This window comes from Strix aluco, chromosome 14, assembly GCF_031877795.1.
Source record: "Strix aluco isolate bStrAlu1 chromosome 14, bStrAlu1.hap1, whole genome shotgun sequence".
In the NCBI taxonomy this organism is placed as follows: domain Eukaryota; kingdom Metazoa; phylum Chordata; class Aves; order Strigiformes; family Strigidae; genus Strix; species Strix aluco.
This window is the reverse complement of record NC_133944.1, coordinates 23,614,506-23,638,581: the sequence shown is the minus strand read 5'-3', so window position 1 is coordinate 23,638,581 and position 24,076 is coordinate 23,614,506. Positions and strand designations below refer to the sequence as shown.

General features: G+C 57.6%; 2 protein-coding genes across 13 annotated transcripts in view; both read left to right on the top strand.

Annotated features, from left to right (window-relative positions):
- Positions 1-30: 30 nt before the first annotated feature.
- Positions 31-9,726, top strand: ZNF319 (zinc finger protein 319). Of its 2 annotated transcripts, XM_074840092.1 has the most exons (3): positions 31-757; positions 2,201-4,214; positions 8,376-9,726. In XM_074840092.1, exons 2-3 carry the CDS (start codon positions 2,574-2,576, stop codon positions 8,394-8,396), a joined length of 1,662 nt encoding a protein of 553 aa, XP_074696193.1. In that variant the 5' UTR covers positions 31-757; positions 2,201-2,573; the 3' UTR covers positions 8,397-9,726. The 2 variants fall into 2 exon arrangements, with proteins under 2 accessions (XP_074696193.1, XP_074696192.1); XM_074840091.1 differs by lacking the exon at positions 8,376-9,726 and having other exon boundaries at positions 33-757; positions 2,201-5,518.
- CNGB1 (cyclic nucleotide gated channel subunit beta 1) overlaps positions 9,460-24,076 on the top strand; it is a 38,046-nt gene continuing 23,429 nt past the window's right edge. Inside the window, exons 1-15 of one of the 11 annotated variants that reach the window (XM_074840080.1) lie at positions 9,489-9,571; positions 10,113-10,246; positions 10,936-11,065; positions 15,357-15,599; positions 15,869-15,926; positions 16,081-16,138; positions 16,254-16,377; positions 16,616-16,658; positions 16,846-16,927; positions 17,017-17,098; positions 17,502-17,541; positions 17,904-18,054; positions 18,160-18,235; positions 19,337-19,373; positions 22,819-22,993. In XM_074840080.1, coding sequence (XP_074696181.1) covers positions 15,501-15,599; positions 15,869-15,926; positions 16,081-16,138; positions 16,254-16,377; positions 16,616-16,658; positions 16,846-16,927; positions 17,017-17,098; positions 17,502-17,541; positions 17,904-18,054; positions 18,160-18,235; positions 19,337-19,373; positions 22,819-22,993 — 1,025 coding nt within the window. In that variant the 5' untranslated portion in view covers positions 9,489-9,571; positions 10,113-10,246; positions 10,936-11,065; positions 15,357-15,500. The other 10 variants (XM_074840081.1, XM_074840078.1, XM_074840082.1 and 7 more) reach the window with 10 other exon arrangements.

Here is a 24,076-nt window from a genome sequence, read left to right as displayed (position 1 = left end):
GCCGCCGCCGCGGCCGGCCCGGCCCGCTCCGCTCCGCTCCGCTCCGCTCCCTCCCGCACCCCGCCGCTCGCCCGCCCGCCTCCGGCACCGGCGGCCCCTTCCCTTCCTTCCCCCTTCCTTTCCCTTCCTCCCGGCTCCCGCCGCCACGCCAGCGTGGGGCTCGGGCGGAGCGTGCAGGCCGCGGCCCCGCCGGCGGCGAGCGGGCTGACAGGGGCCTCCCGCCGCAGGTGAGGGGCCCGGCTGCCGCCGCCGCCGCCCTTTGTGTGGGCCTCGCCGGGGCGGGGGCGGCCCCGGCCGGGCAGGGACCCCCCCGCCACCCCCCCACCCCTCCACCGCGGGGCCTCCCGGCGCGGCGGCGAAGGCCTCGGGGCGCCGTCACCGCGTTTGTCCGCAGGCCGGCGGGGTCGCAGGACCCGTCCCATGGGGAGAGGCGAGCGGCGGGACGGGCCTGGCCGCGGGCGGCGGCGGTTGGCCTCCGCGCTCCCCGGCCTCCCCCGCGCCCCGCGGCCCCGCCGCGCCTCTCCCTGAGGCGGCCGCGGCCCGGCTGGGGGAGGCCTGGACAGCGGGCGGGCGGGCGGCGGAGCGGACCATGCCGGAGCGGGCCGTGCCGCGGGCCGCTCCCCCAGTTTGAAAGTACCTCTGCTTCCCCGGCGGCTCGCCTTGAGTGGTTGGCGCTTCCCACCTCCCACGGAGGGACGAGTTAGGCTCGGAGCTGGCGCCGGCTCGGGGACCCGCGCAGAGCCCTCGGTAAGCCAAGGTTGGTATTTCGTGCTCTTCCCTGCTGGGGCGATCGCAGCCTCCCCGCGCCGTGAGGCCGGGCCGCGGGGATGCCGGCGCTCTGGGTCGCTCCTGCCGCGGTTACCGTGGCCTGTGGGGGAAGGTGGCGGCTGGGCCGTGCTGAAGTTTTGTACCCGTTGAGCTCGGGTGCGAGGTATTGTAACTGCGAGCCCTCCCTTCGCGTCCACAGCCAAGGAGAGCTGCACAGGAGGAAGAGGAGACCGTGCATGCCAGCAGGGCTGGGACGGGGCCTTTGGGCATTTTACTGCCCAAAATTGTGCCGGCAGACGAAGTCACGCTGTCTCGCCGCAGGCAGAAGCGCAGCCTGGCACTCGCCGAGCTGTGGGGCACGATCTGAGCGCTGGGGGCGGTGGGGATGCTGGGAGGTGGGTTTCTCTGAGGCTCCTTATCGCTTAGCTTTCAACACAACAAACCCCATCCTGAAAGATTGAGGTTTTACTTACGTGGGTGAGGGCGGGTGGTTTGACCCAGAAACGGGTGTGCTCCTGTGGGGTTAAGGGCTTGTGGCCCAGGAGCACTAGCTGCTGCTCCTCGCCAAGGCCTGGACCTCTCCTCTCTCTCCAGGTGTGTTGGCACTGCTGCTATCTGCTGCTCACTGCTGGGTTTTACTCTTCTCTAAGTTGATACCAAGTATCGACTCTAGAAAGGCTGGAACTTTTCAGTGAGCAAAACCCCTGTGATGCTCTATAGTAAGGCCGGGCAGCACCTCTCATGTAGGTTGTTCGGCTCCAGTGTACTTTTATTCCATGGTTTTGTAGGAGGTTCAGCCGAGCCCTTGCTTTAACGCTTCTTTTATCTTCACAGAGTGCTGTGCACGATACTTGCGGGTTCTGTGTTTTGTCTGCAGATAGGATAATGTCGAGGGCAAACCTTCCCCTGAGCTCTCTGGCTCTTCCTAGTCTCCAAGTGCTGCCTGGAGAGGGGGAAATCTCTCACATACATCCCCTGGGTAATGTGCCCAATACCCAAGCCACAGGAGGAGCAGAAATGCTTTGCTGGGGTGGGATCAGGTTGGGATTTGCCTTGATATTTGTAAAATCTAACCTGGTAGCTTCTTGATTGCACAGCATTCGGCGTACCTCAGCAACTGACAGCGTAGGGGGTAACGGCCGAGCTGGCTGGGAGCTGGGCAGTTGCGCTGCCTCTCGGGAGAGCACGCTGCTCAAACGGGTGCCTGGCAGGGGCTGGGCAGAGCCCGACCCTTTCCAGGCTGCGCATGCCTCGTCCCAGGCCCTTCGCGCCGCAGCGAGGGGGGTTCTGGGCCTGGTTAGCTCCCACACACTGGCTTCCTGGTAGCTTTGCAGGGATGCAGGAGAGTGTTCAAAGTGAGCCGTGGGGGGAGGTTGACTAGAGAGTTGCCCGTCTTTCCTCTGAGACCTGACATGAGCTGTCTTCCTTGCAGAGAGAGCTGCTCCCTGCGCTGCCCCCCTCATCCTTCCCAAATGTGAGCGCGTCGCAGCCAGCACGGAGAAGGACCTCCTCTTGTCTTCAAGGCACTTGCTTCTGCCTCCTGTTCTTTTGTCCAAAAAAGAAACAGCCAAACCAAATCAGTCCACAAAGAACTTGTGCTGATCTAAGGAGGAGGCTCTGGAGTCTCAGTCACCTCTTTGCTTCCCAAGATACTGGCTGTGGGCTGGATTTTCTGTCCTCGACTTCAGGGGATCAGCTACAGGGAATCAGGATCTTGGATACTTTGGATTTTTGTTTTTACTTGAACCCTTTCAACTGAGAAGCTGAAGCTGTCACTGCTACAATCCCGTTTTTTTTTCCCAAGCATGTCAGAAAGCTGGCAGCAGCAACAGCAGCAACCACAGCAGCCGCCGCCACCGCAGCAGCACCACGCTGGGGCAGCCACCCTCCCAGAGCACTCCATCCCGCCCAGCACCGCTGACAACCCCTTAGGCTGTGCCGTCTACGGCATTCTACTCCAGCCAGACCCTGGTCTGCAGCACCACCAGCACGCCCCCATCCAGGCTGGGGAGCCGTCCCACAAATGTGGGGTGTGTGGCCACGACCTCGCGCACCTCTCCAACCCCCATGAGCACCAGTGCTTGCCAGGCCATGACCGCTCTTTCCAGTGTACCCAGTGCCTGAAGATCTTCCACCAGGCCACCGACCTCCTCGAGCACCAGTGCATCCAGGTGGAGCAGAAGCCCTTTGTGTGCGGTGTCTGCAAGATGGGCTTCTCCCTCCTGACCTCGCTGGCGCAGCACCACAACGTCCACAATGGCAACGCCATGAAGTGCTCTATCTGTGAGAAGACCTACAAGCCTCCTGAGGCAGAGCATTCGCAGCCTCTCGACCCCTCGGAGAAGCCCTACAGCTGCTCCATCTGTCAGAAAACCTTCAAGCACCTCTCGGAGCTGTCCCGGCACGAGCGCATCCACACGGGTGAGAAGCCGTACAAGTGCACGCTGTGCGACAAGAGCTTCAGCCAGTCGTCCCACCTGGTGCACCACAAACGGACGCACAGCTCGGAGCGGCCCTACAAGTGCACGGTGTGCGAGAAGACCTTCAAGCACCGATCCCACCTGGTGCGCCACATGTACGCGCACTCGGGAGAGCACCTCTTCAAGTGCAACGTCTGCGAGCTGCACTTCAAGGAGTCGTCGGAGCTGCTGCAGCACCCCTGCACGCCCAGCGGGGAGCGGCCCTTCCGCTGTGGCGAGTGCCAGAAGGCCTTCAAACGCCCCTCGGACCTGCGGCAGCACGAGCGCACGCACAGCGAGGAGCGGCCCTTCAAGTGCGACCTCTGCCAGATGAGCTTCAAGCAGCAGTACGCGCTCATGCGCCATCGCCGCACGCACAAGGCCGAGGAGCCCTTCAAGTGCAACCTGTGCGAGAAGGGCTTCGTGCAGCCCTCACACCTGGTGTACCACCAGCACGTGCACGGCATAGAAAACCTCTTCAAGTGCAACGTGTGCCAGAAAGGCTTCAACCAGTCCTCAGAGCTGCTGCGGCACAAGTGCGTGCAGAACGCGGAGCGGCCCTTCAAGTGCGCGGTGTGCAACAAGTCCTACAAGCGGGCCTCGGCTCTGCAGAAGCACCAGCTGGCCCACTGCGCCGAGAAGCCGCTCAAGTGCACGCTCTGCGAGAGACGTTTTTTCTCCTCCTCCGAGTTCGTGCAGCACCGCTGCGACCCGGCCCGCGAGAAGCCCCTCAAGTGCCCCGACTGTGAAAAGCGGTTCAAGTACGCCTCGGACCTGCAGCGCCACCGGCGCGTGCACACGGGCGAGAAGCCCTACAAGTGCCCCTCCTGTGAGAAGGCCTTCAAGCAGCGCGAGCACCTCAACAAGCACCACAGCGTGCACGCCCGGGAGCAGCAGTACAAGTGCATGTGGTGCGGGGAGCGGTTCCTGGACTTGGGCCTGCTGCAGGAGCACAGTGTCCAGCACACGGCCGAGGGCGCCTACCAGGTGGCTGCCTGCTTGCCGTGAGCCCCCCGCCCCGCAGCGGCTTTCAGCTTGCATGTGACGCTCCTGAGCCTCAGCCTCCCCTTCCCTCTCCTCGGTTGTAGATGGCCTCCAAGGCGTTCGGGGGAAAGGGGAGGTATGGTGGGTGGGCAGGTAAACTTTCCTCTGTCCTCTCGGTGGTTGATAGGCCACCTGTACCGCAGGGGCGATGGACGACGGGAAAAGCTCAAAGGGGTGGAGAGGAAAGGAGGGAGGTGGGGAGAGGAAACGATGCCTGTAGTTGCCTGGTGTCCCCTGAACTGTAGTTCACGCTGTACCTGCAGTTCCAGTGCTGGGAGCTCAGCTGCCCGCTGCGGGCACCAGCCCTTCGCGTGCGGCCTTCTTCCCCTGCCCTGCCTAGCTGGGTTGGCAGGGAGGGCTGTGGGTAACTCTCCTCCCGGAGAGGGCTTGGGAGCAAGGTAGAGCCAGCCCTCCCTTCTCCCGAGGTGCGCTGCTCGGCAAGCAAGTAGCAGGTTTCCACTGCTGGGATCTCCCAACTTTCTCGGTCCAAGCTCAGCTGAGAGGACCATTGCAGATTGCTAGCGTTGATTGACTGCCCTGATCTCCCCCGCTCTCCCTCTTTCTAGAGTGTAGAAAGGGAAAAGCCATGGGGCTGCACAGCTCCGAAAAGCACTTTGGCATTGCTGCTTTTGCAGTCGCTGGCTGTCACACTCCGCAAGGGTTCTGAGCGAGCCTGCCCGCCCCCGTCCCTGCCAGCAGCGTGGGGAAGAGTAACAAGCACCGCGCCGCTACCGGAGAGCGTGACGAGAAGAGCCTCCATGCCCTGCTCTTGGCTGAGATCGTGGCATTTAAGAGCTGCTTCCCGAGGGACCTAGCTCTTCTGCCAAGACTTGCCTCCAGGCCCCTTCCCTCTTTGCACCGCTTGGGCTGTTAGTGTACCTCCGGGGGTCAAGGAAAGGGCCATCCCAGCAGTTCGAACACTAAAGGGTGAGACGAACACTACTAATAACCTACAACTTCAGAGGCATTACCATCGCCAACAGTGACCCACACCATGTGCCAGGGGCTTGGTGTCTGATTTGCTGGAGGGGACCCAGAGCAAACCAGGGGAATCCTTCCTGGCCTGTGGGCTCGGCTCCACGGGGAGGGGAAGGTTAGCAGTGGGTAAAGGAGGAGTGTATTTTTTTCCCCCCCCTTGCAGGAGTCCTATTTTACTCTTTTATTCTTTCTTTACCTCTTCTGTATTTTTCAGGTTTTGCACAGTTCTTGTAAACATCACTTAAAAATAAATTTCCCCTAGCAAGGTCGATGCAGCCTCAGGTGTTTTCCTCTGCAGGATTTTGCTGGCTTCTCGTGAAGAGAGACCCGTTACATGCCAGTTAGATGCCTTGGAGGTTGAAGGCATGCTTACTAGGTTGCCCACCAGCCTTACCCTCTCCATCTTTGGAGATTGTAAGATGTTAACTGTCCATCTGTGGGGATCCTCAAGCCCTGACTGGATGTAGTCCTGGACAACCTGCTGTAGCTGACCCTGTGTGAGCAGAGGGTTGGACTAGATGATCTCCAGAGGTCCCTGCCTGCCTCAGCTCTTCTGTGATCTTGGCTGGCCCTCGTGTGAGGTGGGAGTGTTGTGGCGACCTGTAGTTAGTGAACAGCAGCCAGTAAGTTGCCCATGTGCTGCACAGGTGATGAGGACAGTTTAATACCTGTTGTCCATGGCAAGTACAGACAGATTAACCTTGCAGAGAGTTGGGCTGTGCCTGCTTTGCTCGTAGGGGACGCTCATCTGAAAGGTGGAGAAAGGCTTTTGTTTCCATTTCCAGCTCAGTGAGGGGGAACAGGGTTCATTTTCGGGGCTGGGACACTTCCGTGACAGGTGTGACCCTGGGGCTGAGTCTTCATGTGCAGCTTTAAGGAGGTTAAAGCAGACCTTGATCTCTGCTGCCCAAGGAAGAGGGACCGATGGTTATCTTGCTTCATGCTGACTCAGATGTAGAACTTCCTACCGAGTTTTCTGTCTGTTTATTTTTCCTTCTTTTTTTTTTTAAAGCAGTTTGTTAATATTCATTAAAAAATACTGTATAGTTTAACTTGATGTCATACTGGATCTTTTTAAAAAAAAAGATGTGATAACTTGGATTCTTAAAGAGCGCTTTGGTTCTAGGTAGCTGAGTTTTGCTGTTTAATGTGTAGTAAGTTCAGTGTATGCTTTACTGTAGGAGTAAAAATGAGGAGTAAAACCAAGGAAGGCTAGTCCTGTCTTTATAGAAGGGCTTGGTGGTGATGGGGGCTGTGAGCATGGGTCCGGGGCCAGCCGGTGAGCACAGCACCCACCTGAACCCTGGCGCTGTTCCCGCCTCGGGCTGGGGTTAGCTCTGCTCTTGCCTGAAGCAGCCGGGTGCGGCTGCCGCAGGTCCCACAGAGCTGGGGACTCAGCGGTCGCCCCGACAGCTTGAGCACGCCAGGATCAGTGCCCGGAGCTGGGAGCTTGCAGAAAGGCTCTTCTTTAGCAGGAGGAGGGTGTGAAATGGGGACTGTTGGAGCCTCTGGGGGCTTTTGTGCCTGCGTTTCTTTCTGGGGCAGCTGTTGGCTAGAGGGGAGGTTTGGAGAAATCCTTAGTGTGGCCCCTGAATGGTTGTGCCTGCTCTCTTCCCTCCCCAGGGGCCTGGGTGGCTCCCTGGGTGGCTCGACAGCCTCGGGTACTTGGGGTGGGGGAGGATGGCGGTGGGCCCAGGCACAGCTCTGCGCCATGCGCTGGCCACGGAGCTGCGGATCCTGGCCCCTTGGTACCAGCTGGGCATAGGGGCTGCTGGGGAGCGTTTCCCTCATGCTGAGCAGCTGGGGAAGCCCTCAGTGTCCCAGCAAGGAGCTCTGGCTCCGCTTAGGATGTGGCAACAGCCAAGCAGCACCCTGGGCAGAGAGAGCATCATCAGGGCTGTGTGCTGGGGCGCCCATGCCTGGGGGAGAGGGGATGCTGTGGGGGGCTCGGCGGGGCAGGGTGTCAGCCAGTGCCTGTGAATAGGTGTCTCCAGCCTCAAAAACATCTCGGTGCAGCATTAGAGCATCATTGAGTAGGACTGGCCGTGGGCTTGTAGTGACTTGGTCTCTTCATCTTGTTTGTTGCCTTGCAACAGCCCAAATCCAGTCGAATCCCAGGGTGGCTTTTGCTGCCAGACCTCGGTGCTGGCAGGGGGAGGACCTGCGCGGAGCGGGCAGCTGAGCGGCCACCGAGAGCCTCGGGTATATTTTTATAGGGAGATTGTCTAGTTGAGAGCAGCTGTGTGGCATGCCGGTGGGCTGGGGGAGCAGGTCAATCTCCGTTGCTGTGCCTTTGGGTCGTGTTTTGTACCGTGAGGGGAGAGGTGATGGAAATAGCAGGAGGCACATGAGTGTCAGGAGCGTGGTGCTGGGGTGGGGCAGTGTCCCCTGGGCATCATACTGCTAACTGCTGGTGTTTCCTTTTCAAACCAAAGAGCAGTTGTGGCCAAAGCCTCTTGGGAGTAAAAGGTCTTTCTACTCTATACCTGTGTTGCACTTTGCTTCTGACGTTTATTTCAAGATACTTTCCGGCTTCTTCACGCAGCCCCCGTTCAGCCTCTCGCATCACTCGCTGCCCCACAGCACCCAAGAGCTGTGCTGGAGCTGGTGTTGCATCAGCCCCGTGGCAAGTGCTCGCACATGTCTTCAAGACCTGGTTGCCAGACCACCTGAGGATGCTTTGTAGGGCTGGAGTAGGGGATGGTCCCTCCCGAAGGGTCATTCTCTTCCTCAGGCAGCTTGAGCGCAGGATGCTGCTGGGGAGGCAGTGGGGAGGGTTAGGCTGGCCGAAGGTGGCGTGGATGTTGTCCAGGAGATAAATCCTGCTCTCTAGGGCTGCTGTTCCTCTGGCTTCCTGGGTCCAGGAAGAAGGTAGGCTGTTACCTGGGCTTTTTTCCAATCTTCACTTCCCCTTACCCTACCTACAGAATGCCTTTAGCTGTGTCTCAGCCCCTTCCCTTCCACAGCTATTTTGCTTATACTTTTATAAGACCTTTTTGGCTTCTTTGCCCTTTGTTCAATTCTTTATTTGTAAGCAGCAGTTTGGTTTTCATCCATTTTTCCATTTTGATTGCCAGTTCTCTTGCCCCTCTCCTCCACCCACCCCACTCCAAATTCCTCTCGCAGGCTGACGTTGGATCCAGGTGATACCAAACCACTGATGATGTGGTCAGGTGTTTGGGACCTGAATCTTGCTGGAATCCAGTGGGTGCTTCTGGTCCTTCCCCACCATGAGGCCATCCATCTCGCTGGGTATGGATGATGCCTGTGGCCTGGCAGCTTGGCTCGTGTCTGTGGTACAGCTGGCTCTGGTGAGTGAGTCTGAGCCAGGGCCAGGAGCCAGTGCAGAGTTGTGGGAAGCAGGCACTGGGGTGAGAGCAGCCATTTCCATGGCGGGTCCCTTTGTCGCATCTCCAAGGCTGGGGGTTAAGTCAGTGAAGGGCTGTCAGACGCTCCTGGGGAGAAGTCGTGGTGCTGGGGTGGGACTGGACTGCTCCGTTCCCCCGGGAATGCTCCGTTCCCCCGGGAATGAATGCCTGCGGAGCGCTGTGTGCCTCAGGCAGGAGGCTGAGCTGCGCTAGCCGTGCTGCAGACACCCCTGGGGCCGTGGGTATGCCCAGGTGGCCCTGCCAGCTCTCCGGGGAGCAGATGCCATCCCTGCAATCTGGGTGGGAAGATGGGCACGCTCTGGTCTTTGGGCCCATGTGCTGGAGCGGGGGGCGAGGGGAAAGCATCCTCTGACAGTGGTTTGGGACCATCTCTGGGCACTCAAGCCTGGTCTTGCACTGTTAGAAGGGAGGAGAGCACTTTCTACACTTCTCTTGGGTATTTACCACCAAGTCCAGGCTGCAGCCAGAGCCTGGCTATTAATAATAAGCAAAAAAACCCTTGTTGTTCTCCAGAGTTTGACTCTTCCTCTGTTGGGTGGAGAGTTCACCTGCGGGAAGGTTCCTGCACACACAGGCGTAACGCTGAGATGCAATAATGGCCGGCCAGCAAGGTTTGGGGCCGGCGGCTCTCCCCCACGCCCCGGGGAGCGTGGCTCCTTCCCGGCTGCCAGGATCCCTCTGCAGCATCTCCCGGCAGCCGCCTCCGCCGCTTCCTGGAGGTGAAGACGCCGCTCTCGCAGCGTGCCCGAGATGCTCAGTGGGGAGAGCAGGACCGCAGGTGGGAGCTGGACCGTGGGCTTGTCTCCAAATGCCTCTGAGCCGTGGGTCCGAGGGATTCCATGGCCAGTGAGGTCCTCGGGCTCCTCCTAACCTGCGCTCGTGCCTCTGGCAGAGTTCCCAGGGCCAGGGGAAGTTGCGGCCAAGGATGATGAGGTTTGTGTGGCTTGCAGTGCCTTTAACACTGCTCTCCGTGTGTTTCTAAGATGATACTCCATGTATGTGTGTATATATATTGTATTAACACATCCCGCTTTTCTGTGTGAGTGTCAAATGGTTTTGCTTTACTAATAAATTTATAGTTATTTATACCTTCCTGTGGGTGTGTAAGATTTCTGAAGCAGAGGCCGTGTGCCGGGCACTGCCTCCCCTGTCTGTCTTTGTGCTCTGTCTGGCTCTGCTTGGTGCTTTTTTTCATGTTTTCTTTCTTTCCCCTGAACTTCTTTTGTTGGAGAAATGATGGTTCATCCGCCTAGTAACCAAAAGTTGAGATGCAGGGTATGGGCAGGCTCTCAGGAGTGGAAAGCAAAAGCAGGCAGAGTCTGCAATGCAGGTTTACCCCTTGCTAGAGGTGGGCCAACCCCTCTCTGGGGCAAAGCTTGCTGCTGGGGCTTCAGGGCAGAAGCAGGCAGGATTCTCTGCCTGCCAGGATGGAGCACCTGTTGAGGAGGCAGAAGCTGATGTATGCTCTGCTCAGAGGACTCCAGCCCCACGCATGACAGTTTCAGCTTTCCCAGAGGATTTTTTCTGCATCCCCCCATCCTGTGATGGCAAGAGAGGAGCCCGCTACCTGCAGATGACTTGGCTTGCTCCATCCCACACCCAGGCCAGGTGAGATGTGTGTTTGAATCGCCAAAAAACCACTTCAGACTGAAGGTTTGAGAAGGGGATGGGAAACCGAGGTAAGAGTGGGGACAGCATTCACCCAGGATCCCACAGCTGGGAGACGTCTCAGCTTCCCTTCTCGGCTGGCTGCTTCATTCAGAGCTCCTTAAATTACAGCAGAGAGGTGCTCGGGAGGAGGAGGAGGGATGTCCACGTCTCAGCTGACGCTGATACCGGGTCACCAGTCCCTCTGTGGCAGCTGTGCGGAGCCCTGGGAGGGTGTTAGTGCCACCAAGCAGGATCGTGCCTGGTGGCAGAAGGGCGATACCTTTCCCAGCTGCCCTAATTTCTTATTCCCAGCTGGATGATTTCCATGGGAAGATGAAAATTTAAACCGCAGCCGATAGTCCTAAACTGTGCCTGTGTTTGAACTTTGCGGTTTGAGGAAATACTCTGTATCCTCAGGGCAGGCAAGCAAACTGCATTGGCACCACCACTGCTTTGCACGGGCTTTTACTTTCTTGTCTTTGATTTCCCTAAATCACCGCAAAGCTGCATAATTTTTGCACGTGCCAGAGCCCCAGGCTCTGACTGGGGGAGGGCCAGGAGTGGTTGGTAGGATCAACCTCTCGGTACCTTATTAAGAACCCCTTAAGGTCTGGTTGCTTTTCCAGAAGACCTTACCTTCTTGGCAGCTATTTTCCATGCAGGTATCATCACCGATCCCTCCTGCCTTGCCCCATGAATGTAAAAGTTAGGGATGCAAACAAAAGGACAGCAGAAGTGGATGGAAAACATGCCAGGAGTGGTGGCAGCATCGCCTAGGTAAGGAGCAGAGCCTTCTCCTTCCTCCCCCGGGTTCCTCCTGGGCATTTGCTTGCAGAACTAAGTCGAAGACCTTTGTAGGCAGGTCTGGCCCAAAGACAAGGTGTCTCCAGAGTGTCCTTGGAGAAGATGCAGGTTTAGCTGTCAGCAGATGCTGCTTTTTTTGAACCCCTCACTGCAGGATTTCATGAGCCTGAGCCTGCAAAAGACCACTTGAACCTGTCCCTGCGTTGCTTTGCTCTTTCAGGCAGTGCCATCTTCTCAGGTGGGACCTCCTGCGAGGTGGGACCTGGGCCAGGCTTGTGCCCCAAGGGGTGTGGGATTCGGGATTCCGGCCTGTGCTACTCCCACTGCTGATCCTGCTGCACGGCAGCAAGTCGATTTAACGCCATGCCTGTCCGGGAGCCTCTGCTGCTCCCCCCCGAGCCTCTGCTGCTGTTCCCAGGAGCTTGCACATGGGGCTGTTGTGCCCACCACAGTTTGCTCCCTTCACAGGGGTGGTTTTTCCTGGTGCTCCAGGGTTGTTAAGGCATTACACAGCAGCCCCCATGCCCTGCTTTCAGAGCCGTGGCTCCTCTGCCACCCCCAGCCCTGGCGCAGGGGTCAGCATCCGTCCCACAGTGGGGAGCGGGGGGTTTGCCCCCCCAGGTAGAGGCGTGCATTTGGGGCAGCTGAAGCTGCCAATAGATTAAACTGAGATTTTTTTTTTTTTGGGGTGCTGGATCATCTCCTGCCCTGGCACTCAGCACTCCCCAGCACCCCACTGGTGGCCATCTCCACGCTCATCCCGCTCACTGTGGCAGGCTGGGCCAGAGCGTTGGTGGCCCATCTGCTCCATGTGATGACAGCACATGTGTACGGGGCTTTGGCACATTCAGGACGCAGCTTACCTCGCTTGCCCCATGGCACCACTGGCCAGGGGCTGCACCAGGGCTGGAGGTCGCGCGAGCAGCTGGGCAGGTGAAGGGACATGCGGGGGACTGCCCTCATCCCATCGCGCTACGGGGGGTGGAAGTTTGTGAGAGGTGCTGTGCCAGTCATGGGCCGGGGGTCTGAGCCCACCCTGAGGAGGAAGAAACTGGGATGATGGGGGCTGTCTGGCCTGGGGTGGGAGCCCTGAGCTCCTCTCCTGGCCACCATGGAGGGTTTGCTGCCAATCCTGCTAGGGCAGGGACAGGTCTGCTGGATGGAGTCACAGGCAGCAAAGTGGGGAGAGCTGAGGCTGGGTAATGGCTCTGGTAGCCATGAGGCCTGGGAGGGTGTGGCAAGCACCATCGATTCATGTTTCTGACACTAAAATCAGAGGCTAATGCTGAGCCGTAAGCAATCATCACTCTGCTTCAGAGTGAACGGTATCTCAGAAATACAGGGATGCCTTTCAGTTGGCTTCCCAGGACCTGGTGGGTGGGGAACAGGGTGCAATTTGGGAGACCACTACTCTGTGCCTCAGTTTCCCTAGCTGTGAATCAAAGCTGCAGAGGTGCGGGGCTGGGGCCAGGCAGGATGTGTACTTGTTCTTTGCCAGGCTGGGGATGCCCGTGGGGCTGGGGAAGGAGGAATCAGGCTGGGGACTCTAGCCAAAGGCAGAAGCTGGGGCTGGATGTCGAGCAGCAAAACCGTGCTGGTACCAGGGTTCCAGGGTGTGACCATGGCCGAGATTAGGGGCGATGGGAAAGGCTGGCAGCCACTTAGGGCTGGAGGTAAACGGATCAAGCAGCAATTGGCAGGCTCAGCAAGGGGAGGCTTAGCTCAGCCCCGCACAGATTTGCTGCCTCCTGCCCCAGATCCTTTGGGGCTGGGGCAGAGGGTGGGTGGAGCATCCTCAGCACATCACCCTTGCATCGCCCCGCGGGGTTTTAGCAGCCCCACTGCTGCTCCTCTGTGCATCCTTGCACCCACCCGTGCCTGGGCAAGACGACAGGCTTCCCTGCAGCGCTGCCGGGCTCCCGCCTGGCTGGTGAGTGCCTGGGCTAGCTTGGTGGCTCCAGGGATTTTGAGGATGCTCAAATCTGCTTGATTTTTGTGCTTTCTTTGCACTATCCCGCATGAAAACTGGTCTGGCTGCTGGGAGCCGGGGCATTCAGGACAGCTGAGTGCTGGTAATCCCATTTGCAGGCAGTACTGGGCTAATCCTCGCAGAGCCCTGAGCGGATTGGGGTGGGTTTGGGGAATCAGTGGCAAGCTGCAGTGCCCAAGGGAGCCCGTGCATCCTGGGGGTGGCTTCCCGGGGAGGTGGCAGTGAGTGTGCGAGGGTAAGTGGCGGCAATGGAGGTGAGGGACGCAGCTGGGGTTTCTGTGGGGCCACCTCCACACATCGTGGGAGGGTTTGGTGCTCCAAAACGGAGCTGGAGGGTGGCGGGGATGCAGGTCCATGGCGGGGAGGGATGGAGCAGGTCTGTGGGGAGTGATGCTGCAAGGGCAATGGAGCTGGGCAATGTGGAGGGGTTTGATCTGGTGCTGGAGGGGAGGGAAGGGTCGCAGTGCTCCCTGCTCCGAAGGGGGATGGCAGGTCTGCACCCTGCTTCTTGCTGTTGGAGACTCAGGGCCCTTTGCCTGCTGGCATGAGCCCCGCGGAGCTGGCACGGTGGGCGATGGCACTGGCCGGTGCCTGCAACACAGGAGAACTGCATGTGGCTGCCTGCTCTTCGGTGCCATCTTCAACAACTAGTTTTTGGGGGACCCACAAATATTTCTGCCCCTCTCTTGTTCGGATGTACCTTCCCAGGCCAAGGACAGGCTTAAGCTCCAGGCTTTTACAGCTGCTCAAGCTTATGTTGAGGGAGGAGGAGACCTTGGCTGTTGCGGGAGGCTCACTCCAGCCCCAGGGGGCTTCCTCTGGGCTTCTTTGGGCTCAGTGGTGTACGCTGGCCCTGGGTTTCTTTGGGATCTGAAGCATGGGTGGAAATGCCGCTGTGCTGCATGGCGCTGCTGGGTTTTCCTTGCTGTTCCTGGGGCATTTGCAGCTCCTTAATCCCTTATACCCATTGGGAGGTAAAAGGAAATTTCTTAATTGGTTTATGGTCATCAGGCCTCCTGGGAAGTGTTTTACAGCCACCCTGTCCCACTGTGGGGACATGGGGGTCTCCAGGGGAGCTGAGCCTGCCCATGGTGTGCTGGGGGCTGCAGGTGCCACGTGGGGCGATGCTTTGGCGGCGTCCAAAGCCAGCTCCTGGGCTTGCACAGGGTGTGGGCAAGCGAAGAGCCGAGGATGCACATCACCCTGCCTGGGAACCTCGGCCGGTTAAGATTTAAGATGCCAGGCTTTGGACAGCCCCCAATGAACCACCTCAAGGGATTTGAAGGCATTCTGCATGCCCAAAAGCTGAGTGAATTTAATGCAAAGAGCCCGGTGCTGAGCAGCTTCCAGCCCTGTGGGACTGGGGCCATATGTTAACCCAGGACAAAACTCCGGTGCAGTCTCCTGGCTGGGCGGGATGGAGCTCAGGGATCAGCTTTCTCTTGCCCTTCCCTGCAAGCAGCAGCATGGGGGCCACCTGAGATGCTCCTGAGCTTCTCGTTGAGCAGAGTGGTGTGCCTTTGGAGGGGCATTTTGGGCAGAGCAGGGCTTTTTAGCGGGGCAGCAGCAGAAGACATCCCCACTTTGCGCTGGGCGAGAGCCCTCCGAGCTTGTCCTGTACCCAAGCACGGGAACGTGCAGCACTGCTCAGCTCACTGCTGCTCCCGGCCCAGAGTCGCACCAAGAAGGGATGGGGGGGACCCAAAAAGACTGAGCAAATGGAGCTTGAACAGCTGAATCCCTGCTCTGCAACATCTTATTTTTACCTACTTCATCAACATCTCGGCAGCCACAGCCAGTCAGCGCTGGCTGCCTTTGCTGCCCACCCCGGGCAGGTGTCTGCCCCAGTGGCCGCTCTGGCCCTGGGCTGTGGCTGAAAGGTGACAGAGCAGAGTTGTTTCCTAGGGGTGGAATGACTTGATACCTGTGTTGGGATGTGAACTTGCTCATAACCAAATTCTGCTTAAATTACTGTTGTTTTTCAGCCCTTGAATGAAAGATGAGGGGGAGCATAGAGGACCCTGAGCAGAGCATCGCAGTTTTTGTGATCTGTCTGCTACGGCTTCACGAGTGCTTCTCCTTGTGTGACACCAGCCGTGGAGGGTTGTGCAAAAAAAACCTCACCTAAATGAGCAGTTACATTTAGGAAAAGCAAGTTTAACTGAGCCTGCGAGCTTAAAATAGAGGGCGTAGTTTGCTCACGATAACGGTGAAGGGCCAGGGGTTGAGCCGGGCTGGGTCTGGCTGTGCTGCAGTGCTGTGTTTCCCAAGCAGGACACGGAAACGGGAGGACACCAAGGACCTTTTTGGGCTGCCCTGTGGACACCGTGAGTGGCTGGTGCACGCCGGGGAGTGTGGGCTACTGCCGCCAGCCTCTCGCCGGTCACAGATCCCTCCTCGCTGCTCGAAGGCGGTGGGATGCTGAGCTGGATCGAGCGGGTGGTTCCCCAGCCCCCAGCGCCCCATCCGAGGGAGGAGACGCCCCCAGCCCCAGTGCAGGAGCCGGAGCCTCCTAAGGTGAGCGGGAAGCCAGTTTGGGGGGTATTGCGGATCCAGTGAACGTGGCAGAGAGATGCCCAGTGCCTCTACGTCCAGCCCCAGCTCTGCGCTGCCCAGGGATGCTCTGCAGCGTCCCGGTGAGGGATGGGGGCCAGGCTGCATCCCCGCCCCGCGCTGCTGGGATGCAGCAGGAAGGATGGGGAGTCCCTGGAGTTTGTAGCCACCTTTGAATGGGGAACAGAGTCCTCTGTGCCTCACTCAGACACCTTCTGCCTTTTACCTTGAAGGCACCAAAGGGAAAAGCCGATGGCCCTGGGGATGCTGCTGACCGCACACGCGCTGAAGGTAAAAGCCCCCACGGCGGGGGAACACACTGGCTCAGGCAGCGGGTCCGCGTTCTGTTACCGGCCGGTCCCCTCCTGCCCAGCACACCAGGGGCTGCTGGAGCAGTGATGGGAGCTTGATTTTTTTTTTTTTTTTTCTCCTGCTGCCATTGAAGAAATGGAAAAGAAGGTGGAATGTGCAGTTCCCAAGGACCAAGGCTCTGTGTTTGAGAGGTATTGCTCTTGCCCCCTCCGGCATGCAACTTGGTTTGATTGGGATTTTGCTTTTAGTCAGGGGCTGGATGCCTCGGACGGGGGTCCCAGCCTGACTCATCCCCTTCCCTGGCAGTGTAGGGAGCAGTGTTCTCTCCTGGATCTCCCAGGGGCTGGACAAGGTGGTTCCCCCGCCAGCCCCAGTGACAATACAGTCGACCGGGAAGAGCCTTGAGACAAGCATTGACGTTCCTGATCAGGTAGGTGACAGATCCAGACAATGGTCTGGCATATTCGAGCTTCTAGCTCTTTTTACCTTTTCTTCTTTTTTTTTTCCTTCCTACCACTCTCCCAGTGCTAACTGGGAATACTAAACCCTGCCCCGCATGGGCTTCTGCCTTCATCCATCCCTGGGGAAAGGGCAGGTTTTCCTCCATGCCCAGCAGGATGAGCCCCACCTCAGCTGCTGGGAGGGTGACAGTCTGTTTGGCTTTTCAGACGGAGGTCCAGATCCTCAGGGACAAGGAAGAGGCGGCTGTGGGTAAGGAGAGCCGGGAGCCTGCAGCTTGCAGCATCCTGGGGGCCTTTCTGGGACTCCCACATCCCACCTCCCTGGTTGGTGATGCTGGCACTGTTGTCCCCTTGAGCCAGCCGATGGGGGCACCAGGAGGTCCCAGCAGTGTGGGTCCTGGCTCTCCCCCATCCCCACGGCACCGCTCTCCTTGCAGAGATAACCCCCATCAATCTGGAGGAGGACAAACCGGATGGCTGCAAGCCCAACGCTGCCTCAGATGCTGGCACGGAGGAGTGGTGGGTCCCTGGGGAGGCTGGCAGTGGGATGCAGGAGGGTAGGAGGGGCACAGGACAAGCTGCCCAACTGTGGTGTGCTCTCCCTGCAGGGCAGGAGCACGGGTGCTCAACTGGCTGGTGCAGGGCTTTGAGAGGATGGTGCCGCAGCCGGAGGTGGTGAAAAAGCCAGAGGTGAGCACTGCCCGGCTGGAGGAGACTGGGGAGCTGCTGGGGAGAGATAGCAGCAGGGCAGGGTCCCTGTCCTTGTCCTCCTGCATGTCCCGGCTGGGACCCTGGGGAGGAAAACCCCAGGGGAAATTCAATAGAGTGAAAGAGAGACCTCGGGGTGCTGTTCTGGTGCTCCCCAACCTGGACATATGCTGGGGGGATCCTTCATTCAGGACCTGCTGATGCCAGCAGAGCCAGGGTCTGGATTCAGTGGTCCTTGTCAAGGAAATGGGGCTGAAACCACATCAGAGGGTGTGTGGGGCTGTGTGTGTGGGTGCCCTTGGGGTGGGGGACGTGCCCACCCAGGGGGGAATGGGGCCACAGGTAGCGCTTTGCCACGTCCATCCATCCCTCTATCCTTCTGCAGCCGGAGCCAAAGGAGCAGAAGTGCGAAGCTGTGGAGGGAGGTGAGTCCCCCTTCTCCGGGTGGCCCTTTCAGAGGAGACACTGCCTTCAAGAACCTGGGTGCAGGCAGACCCCAATGCTGGGGCTGCCCTCCATCCTTGTGCCCTGGGGTACCGACTGTGCCGAGAGGGGTGGGCACCCCGGGTCCTGCCATCATGACACTGCCCCTACACCACATCTGTCCCCAAACTACCCGGGTCCTCATCCCAGGCTGGGTCTCTGGGGCAGAGGCTGCCAGAGAGGTCCCCCAAGCCTGTCCTTCTGTGGGAGGTGACCCTTCCTTGCTTGCTTCTCTTTCCCAACAATTTATAAGATGATGGCTGCATTGCCTATCCCCTTTCTCCTTCTGAATAAACCTGAGCAGGCACAAAAGAGACTAAAACCCAGGAAAAGTCAAAAAGCAGTGTTTCAGCCACCCAGAGCGTCCCAGTAGCCGTGGAGCCAGCAGTGGTCAACCCACAGCCGGAGCCAGTGGCCACCGTCGTCCCGCGGTCCCCAGCTGGGGATGGCAGCAGGTAACCACAGCAGCAACTTCTGCGTGGGTATCGTGGCCAGAGGGATGGCTGCAGTGGGAGCAAAGGCTCTGCCCACCACGTCTAACAGTGGTTTCTGGTCACCAGGATGTTTGCCTGGTTTGTCCAGGGGCTGGAGAAGATGATGCCGCAGCCGGTGACCAGGGAGAAGCAGGACACACAGGTATGCTGTCTGCTGGACAGGCAAAGGGCACGTGAACACCATGTCCCCAGCAGGGATGGGGGTCCCCTGCCATGCAGGTGCCACCAGGTCAGTGCTGGGACCTGCTGTGGCGGTGTGGTTTAACCCCAGCTGGCAATTAAGCACCACACAGCCACTCGCTCACTCTCCCCCCCGCAACAGTGGGGTGGGGGAGAGAATCGGGGGGAAAAAAAAAAAAAAAGTAAAACTTGTGGGTTGAGACAGTTTAATAGGACAGAAAAGGAAATAATGATAATAGTAGAAAGTACAAAACAGGTGATGCACAGTACAATTGCTCACCACCCGCTGACCAATGCCCAGCCAATCCCCAAGCTGTGGTGCCCCCCCTGCCAACTCCCCCAGTTTATATACTGGGCATGACATCACATGCTATGGAATACCCCTTTGGCTCGTTGGGGTCAGCTGTCCTGGCTGTGTCCCCTCCCAGCTTCTTGTGCCCTCCCAGCCTCTGCTGGCAGGGCAGCATGAGAAGCTGGAAAGTCCTTAGTATAAACACTGCTTAGCAGCAACTAAAACATGAGTGTCTTAATGTTATTCTCATCCTAAATCCAAAACACAGACCTATACCAGCTATTAGGAAGAAAATTAACTTTATTCCAGCTGAAACCAGGACATGTGGTTTGGGCTGTCACCCAGCTCCTTCAGAAAAATGACATCATGACCTTAGCTGATGGAAACCAGGATTTGGCTTCTAAGCAGCAAGAGAGCCCATACCATGTGCTTTCTTTACTGTTTCCTCACCTTTCTGTGTGGCACTGGGTGGTGTCCAGGCCCTGGCATCTCACCCAGGTGTAGTCCAGCTCTAAGGAGAAGCAGCAGCAGCTTTACACGCTCTCCTCTCCTTCCCTTGCACCCAGGCGAGCCCACTGATGTCCTCCTGCCTGTTACTGTCATGCAGGGGGATGCTTGTGCCTATGGCCAAGCCATCCAACATGCCCCGAGAAATCACATGGGGTATGTAGGGCGAAAGGGCCACGTTTACTGAAAATGGGGCATTTAAGGTAAAAAATTAGGTTTACTGAAAATGGGTGACGTCTCATGTTTCTGTTTTCCTCCTGGCAGGGAGCGGTTCCAGCAACCTCGAGTCCCGTGGAAGAAAGTAAGTGGTTGCTCCATCTCACCATGCTGGTTAGCTTGCCGAGGTCAGAAGGGTTACTGGGAAGAGAGGCTGCTGGTGGCTTTTATTCCCCAGTCTGCTGTGGGTGCCTGCTGGGGAGCCCCTGAAATCCTCCGGGGAAGCCATGAGAGGCTCTTGCCGCCTGAGAAGCAGGAGCAGATCTGGAGTTGTTGCGCAGGCTGGGTAAAACTCAGGCTGTGGGAGTCTCCGAGTGCGACATCCCACATCCTCAGGTCCTGGGTTTTGAGGTTAGTGCTGATATCAAGGTCTGTCCTCGAGCTGTGCTGGAAGATGTTTGCCAAGCTGGTGGGATTTGATCAAAGGATTACAAGGGAATTCAAACCCGCCGCCTTCATCATCCCTTTTGGCATGTTTGCAGAGCCTGGTGTGAGATGTCTAGGGAGGTACCTTGGGAAAACAAAATCCTGGGATTAGATGTCTTAGAAGTGAGTCTGCATGGTGGTAGGAAAACATTGCGGGGTTCACACCACTGCTTGCCTGTCCGTGGAGGGGAGCAAGCACCAGCTCTGCGAGCAGAAGGGCTTGGCTCCCCCCACCAGCCACGGTGCGGGGTGCTGAGCAAAGCAGGGAGCCTGCCCGGGAGCCACGGCTGGAGCAGGCAGAGGAGATGTCATGCAGCCCTGTGCAAACGCCGTCCCCGGGGAGGAGTGGTTGGTTGGGCCATGGGAGCTGCCGATGGGAGCAGGGACCCGCTGTGGCACCCGGGGGCTGTGCATCCCCCCAGGGACATGCCAGGAGGTTGCTCCCACCAAGCCAGCGGCGACTTGGTGGGATCTCAGAGCAGGAAATCCTGTGGGAAGTAGTTTCTCTGTGTGTTTGTACAAATTGGAGACCTGAGCGCTGCCCTGGACCTTGGAAAGAGGCAAAGCCAGTGGGATGCTGCTGCATGTGTGGGGCAGTCGCGCCCTTTGCGCGCGGCTGGCTTGCTTACAGCTCGCTTTGGTGCCTTGAGGCATCTCAAGGTCACTTAATCTGCCCAAGGAAGGGAGCGATTAGGTCAAGCGAGAAACCTACCCCAGCACCAAAATGACAGCACGCTCATTAATGTTTTCCTTCTCCTTTTGTTTCAGGGGGCAAAGGGGCTTAGCGCCTCTGAAACAAATGGAAAATGAAGACCATGGTGAGCCAGCCCTTCCCACAACCAAACGAGACCAACCCAGGAGAAAGCGCAGCTGGGGAGGAAAAGCAAAGGGGAATCTGCAAATGGTCTCTAGCTCCTTCCCAGCTGGGGCAGCGGGGACTGGAGGCTGGCTGCATGTCCCCAGTCCCAGGGCTGACCTATCCCAGCTCCCTCTTGGCTCTGGGAACTGGAGCTATTGGTTTTGCAAGATGATGTCTATGAGACGGGAGCTATAATTTATAGGAAGGTAGAAAAGCATCACTCAGGACACCTCAGAGGCAGAAAGCCTCTTGCCGCAGCCCGCCAGCACTCCTGGCCCTCTCAAACCCCCCCTAGCATCTGAATATTCACCCCCGAGACCCCCAGCTGAAGCCCACAGGCTTCTTTCAGTCAACTTCTGCCTCCGAGGTGTAATGATATAAAGCTCTTAAGCTCTCGTCAGCTTCTTATTGCTTTTCTTCCATTAACTGAGTGTTTTCTCCCAGCAAGTGGAAAGGGCTCTGGTTTGTAGCAGCAAATGCAGGTGGGTGAGGTTGATCTCTAGGTGAATAGGTAGGAGTTAATGGTTAAAAGCCTTTTCCCAGGCTCTCCTTATAGGAGAACTTATCACAAACTCTCCTTACCCCCAACCATGTCTGCTCTGTCCTGAAGCTCACAGCTCTTGAGATGCAGCACTAACCGTGGCGGCAGGAGTGTCCCGGCAGGGCAGGGATCTCGGGGGCTGTCTCCAGCCCAGAGGTGTGCGGGCAGGCATAGGCAGGGCAGGCACGTGGGGCTGGAGGGGGTGAGAGCCCCTACACCCCAGCTTTTTAGTACAGACCTTAGAATTGCAGAATGGTTTGAGCTGGGAGGGACCTTCAAGGGTGGTCTAGTTGAACCCCCTGAGATGGGCAGAGACACCTTTCACTAGCCCAGGTTGCCCAAAGCCCCGTCCAACCTGGCTTGAACCCTTCCAGGGAGGGGGCAGCCACAGCTTCTCTGGGCAACCTGTGCCAGTGTCTCACCACTCTTACTGTACAACATTTCTTCTTTGTGTCCAATCTAAATCCACCTTCTTTCAGTTTGAAACCATTGCCCTTGTCCTGTGACTACAGGCCCTGGTAAAGTCTTTTTCCATCTTTTGTATAAGCCCCCTTGATATATCGTAAGGCCACGATAAGGTGTCCCACCATCTCATTGCATCTCTTTAGGACGATCTAGGCAGCTGTAATGATGTCATGAGCCAAGCAACCACCCTGAGCCCCATCCCCTGTGTTTATTATAAACCCTGACAGTACCAGGCTATAATTTTCATATAATGTATCAAAAGTTGTGGTGTGTTTTAAAAGCCATCTCCCTGATTGCTGTCCCATGTTTTATTTAACAGAGATCTAGAGGGAGTGGGCTAAAGGCAGCATGGGCACCGTGGAGTGGGTAAATATTGCACAGAGCTGACCGTGGGTGGGTTTCCTGCCTTTCTGTAGTTGAATTTGCACGTTTCCTATTAGCTTTGCTGCGGACATGTAAGTTTTGTTGTCAGGCAGACCTCAAAATAAACTGGTTTTACAGTATGCGGATGCGCTTCCTCCTCCTGTTTCTCTGGTGTGTGCCTGTGCCTGATGTGGTAGGATGGGTACCCCTGGGCCATGGAGAGGGCTGGCCATGGGTCAGACCCACGCTCGTTGCTTTGCAGCTGGTCCAACAACCTCCCCAGTAACCCACGTGGGTTTTCCCCCAGTGATGCTGGGAAGTGGCGGGGTGTGCGGGATGTTTCCTACACTGTGCCCAGGGGAGCGTTTGGAGCAGACGTGGCGTGGTGCTTGGGGCGTTGCAACGTGGGCTCCGGATTGAGTCTTATTCTCCAAAATCAAGGCCCTCGGGCTGTGCTAGCACATGGTTTCTCTTGGGGTTCTCAAGGGGAAAGGCTTGGGGCTCTTCCTGTGGCTGCTGCTGTTTGCAAGGAGAGCAAAACATGTCCTGGAGACATGCCAAATCATCTGCTGTGGAGGTTGCTACATGTATAGGGAAGCCAACAGGCATCTGTATGCAAAGGGTTATAGTTTTCATAGGGCTTTAGCTGCGCTTGGCACAAAATGGTGAATTTTCTTCTTCCTTCTGGCAAAAGTGCCTAAAACATCTGTCCAGCACAGCTCGGGGGGACCAGGGCTGCACAGGTCTGTGCAGGTGAGACGGCAGCACCTCTGCATCGAGCAGCTAAAACGTGGGATGGGCCCTGGCCCTACCCTTGGCCTCTTGAAAATGTGCTGCTCCTGCTTCATCGCCCCCCTTTCCCCATTCCTGTTTCAGTTCATATCATCCCTGGGGAACCCGAGGAGACCAGCCTCATCCTGGAAGAGATTGATGACAACTGGATTAATGAAGCCACGTGCGAAATGATAGCTTGGGGTCGTGAGGCTGAGCTGGTGGCAGATGCTCATCCCCTTCCCCCCATACAGGAGGAACCCCAGGAAGATGAAAACAGGTGGGAGAAGGGAGATGGTGTTGATGGGCAGCTCTGCACACTCTCCCGCCACCAGCGCAGTGGCCATGGGAGGGGATGAGCACGTCCCTGCGTATCCCTCCTTGCCAGCGCTGGTGGTGGAGCTGGCAGCAAGCAGCTGAGGTGCCTGTTTCCAAAGAGGGGGGCACCAGAAGGACCCAAAAGGTGTTTGAGCAAACGACGTTTCCTTCTGGGGTTGAGATTTGGTTTGGGGCAGGCTGTGGCAGAGCCGTGAATGCAATGCTTCACGTTGCCCTGCAGAGGACAGCTGCTTAGGCTTCCTGCAAGTAGATTTTGGTCCTAAGGCAAGAGGATTTGGACCTCGTTCCCATCAACTGTCACGACATTTGGAAATGGTAGTCTTCTCTATATAATTCACCCTATGTCTTCCAGAAGAAACCCCTGCTGAGGTCCTCCTGAAGGCTGGACAATGTGTTCAGAGCCGGGAATGGGCTGTGTTGCAGCAGGGGGATGCGGGGTGTCCATGCACACTCCCAAAGTGTTTGGGAGCCCCCCAGAACAGTCCCAGTGCACGTGCAGGGGAGGGCACAGCAGTCCTCACCTCCAACATGGGCGATGCTCGACTGCACTAAGCACAAGCAATGCCCAGAGCCACGTTCGCTCAGCGGAGCTCTCTTCTGCTCAAGCAGCAAACACTGGACATACTATAAAAATATTTTTCAGATTTTTGTCCCCTTAATAGATGAGCCTGAGAAGCTGTGGGCAGCAAGCAGGTCCTGTCCTGAAGGGTGGATTTCATTAACAGGGAGGTTTTGCTCAAAATCAGCAACAAGTGACCCCTAAGCACATCCTCTCCCCATGCCACAGGGGAATCTGAAGGCTCAAGGACTCTGGTTTTGCGTTCCCAAACTTTTTCCCATTCTTTCTCCCACCCACTTGGGGCCACAGACACTAATGGGCTGTGAAACTGCGTGTGCCCAGGCGTGTCCACCCCACCAGGATGTTGGCTGGGGATGGAGAGAGGGCACCTCCAGTCAAAGGGCTTGCACAGACTGGCTGTGCTCCTCCTGTGAGGTTCAGACGTACTTTCTGGCTGTCACCTAA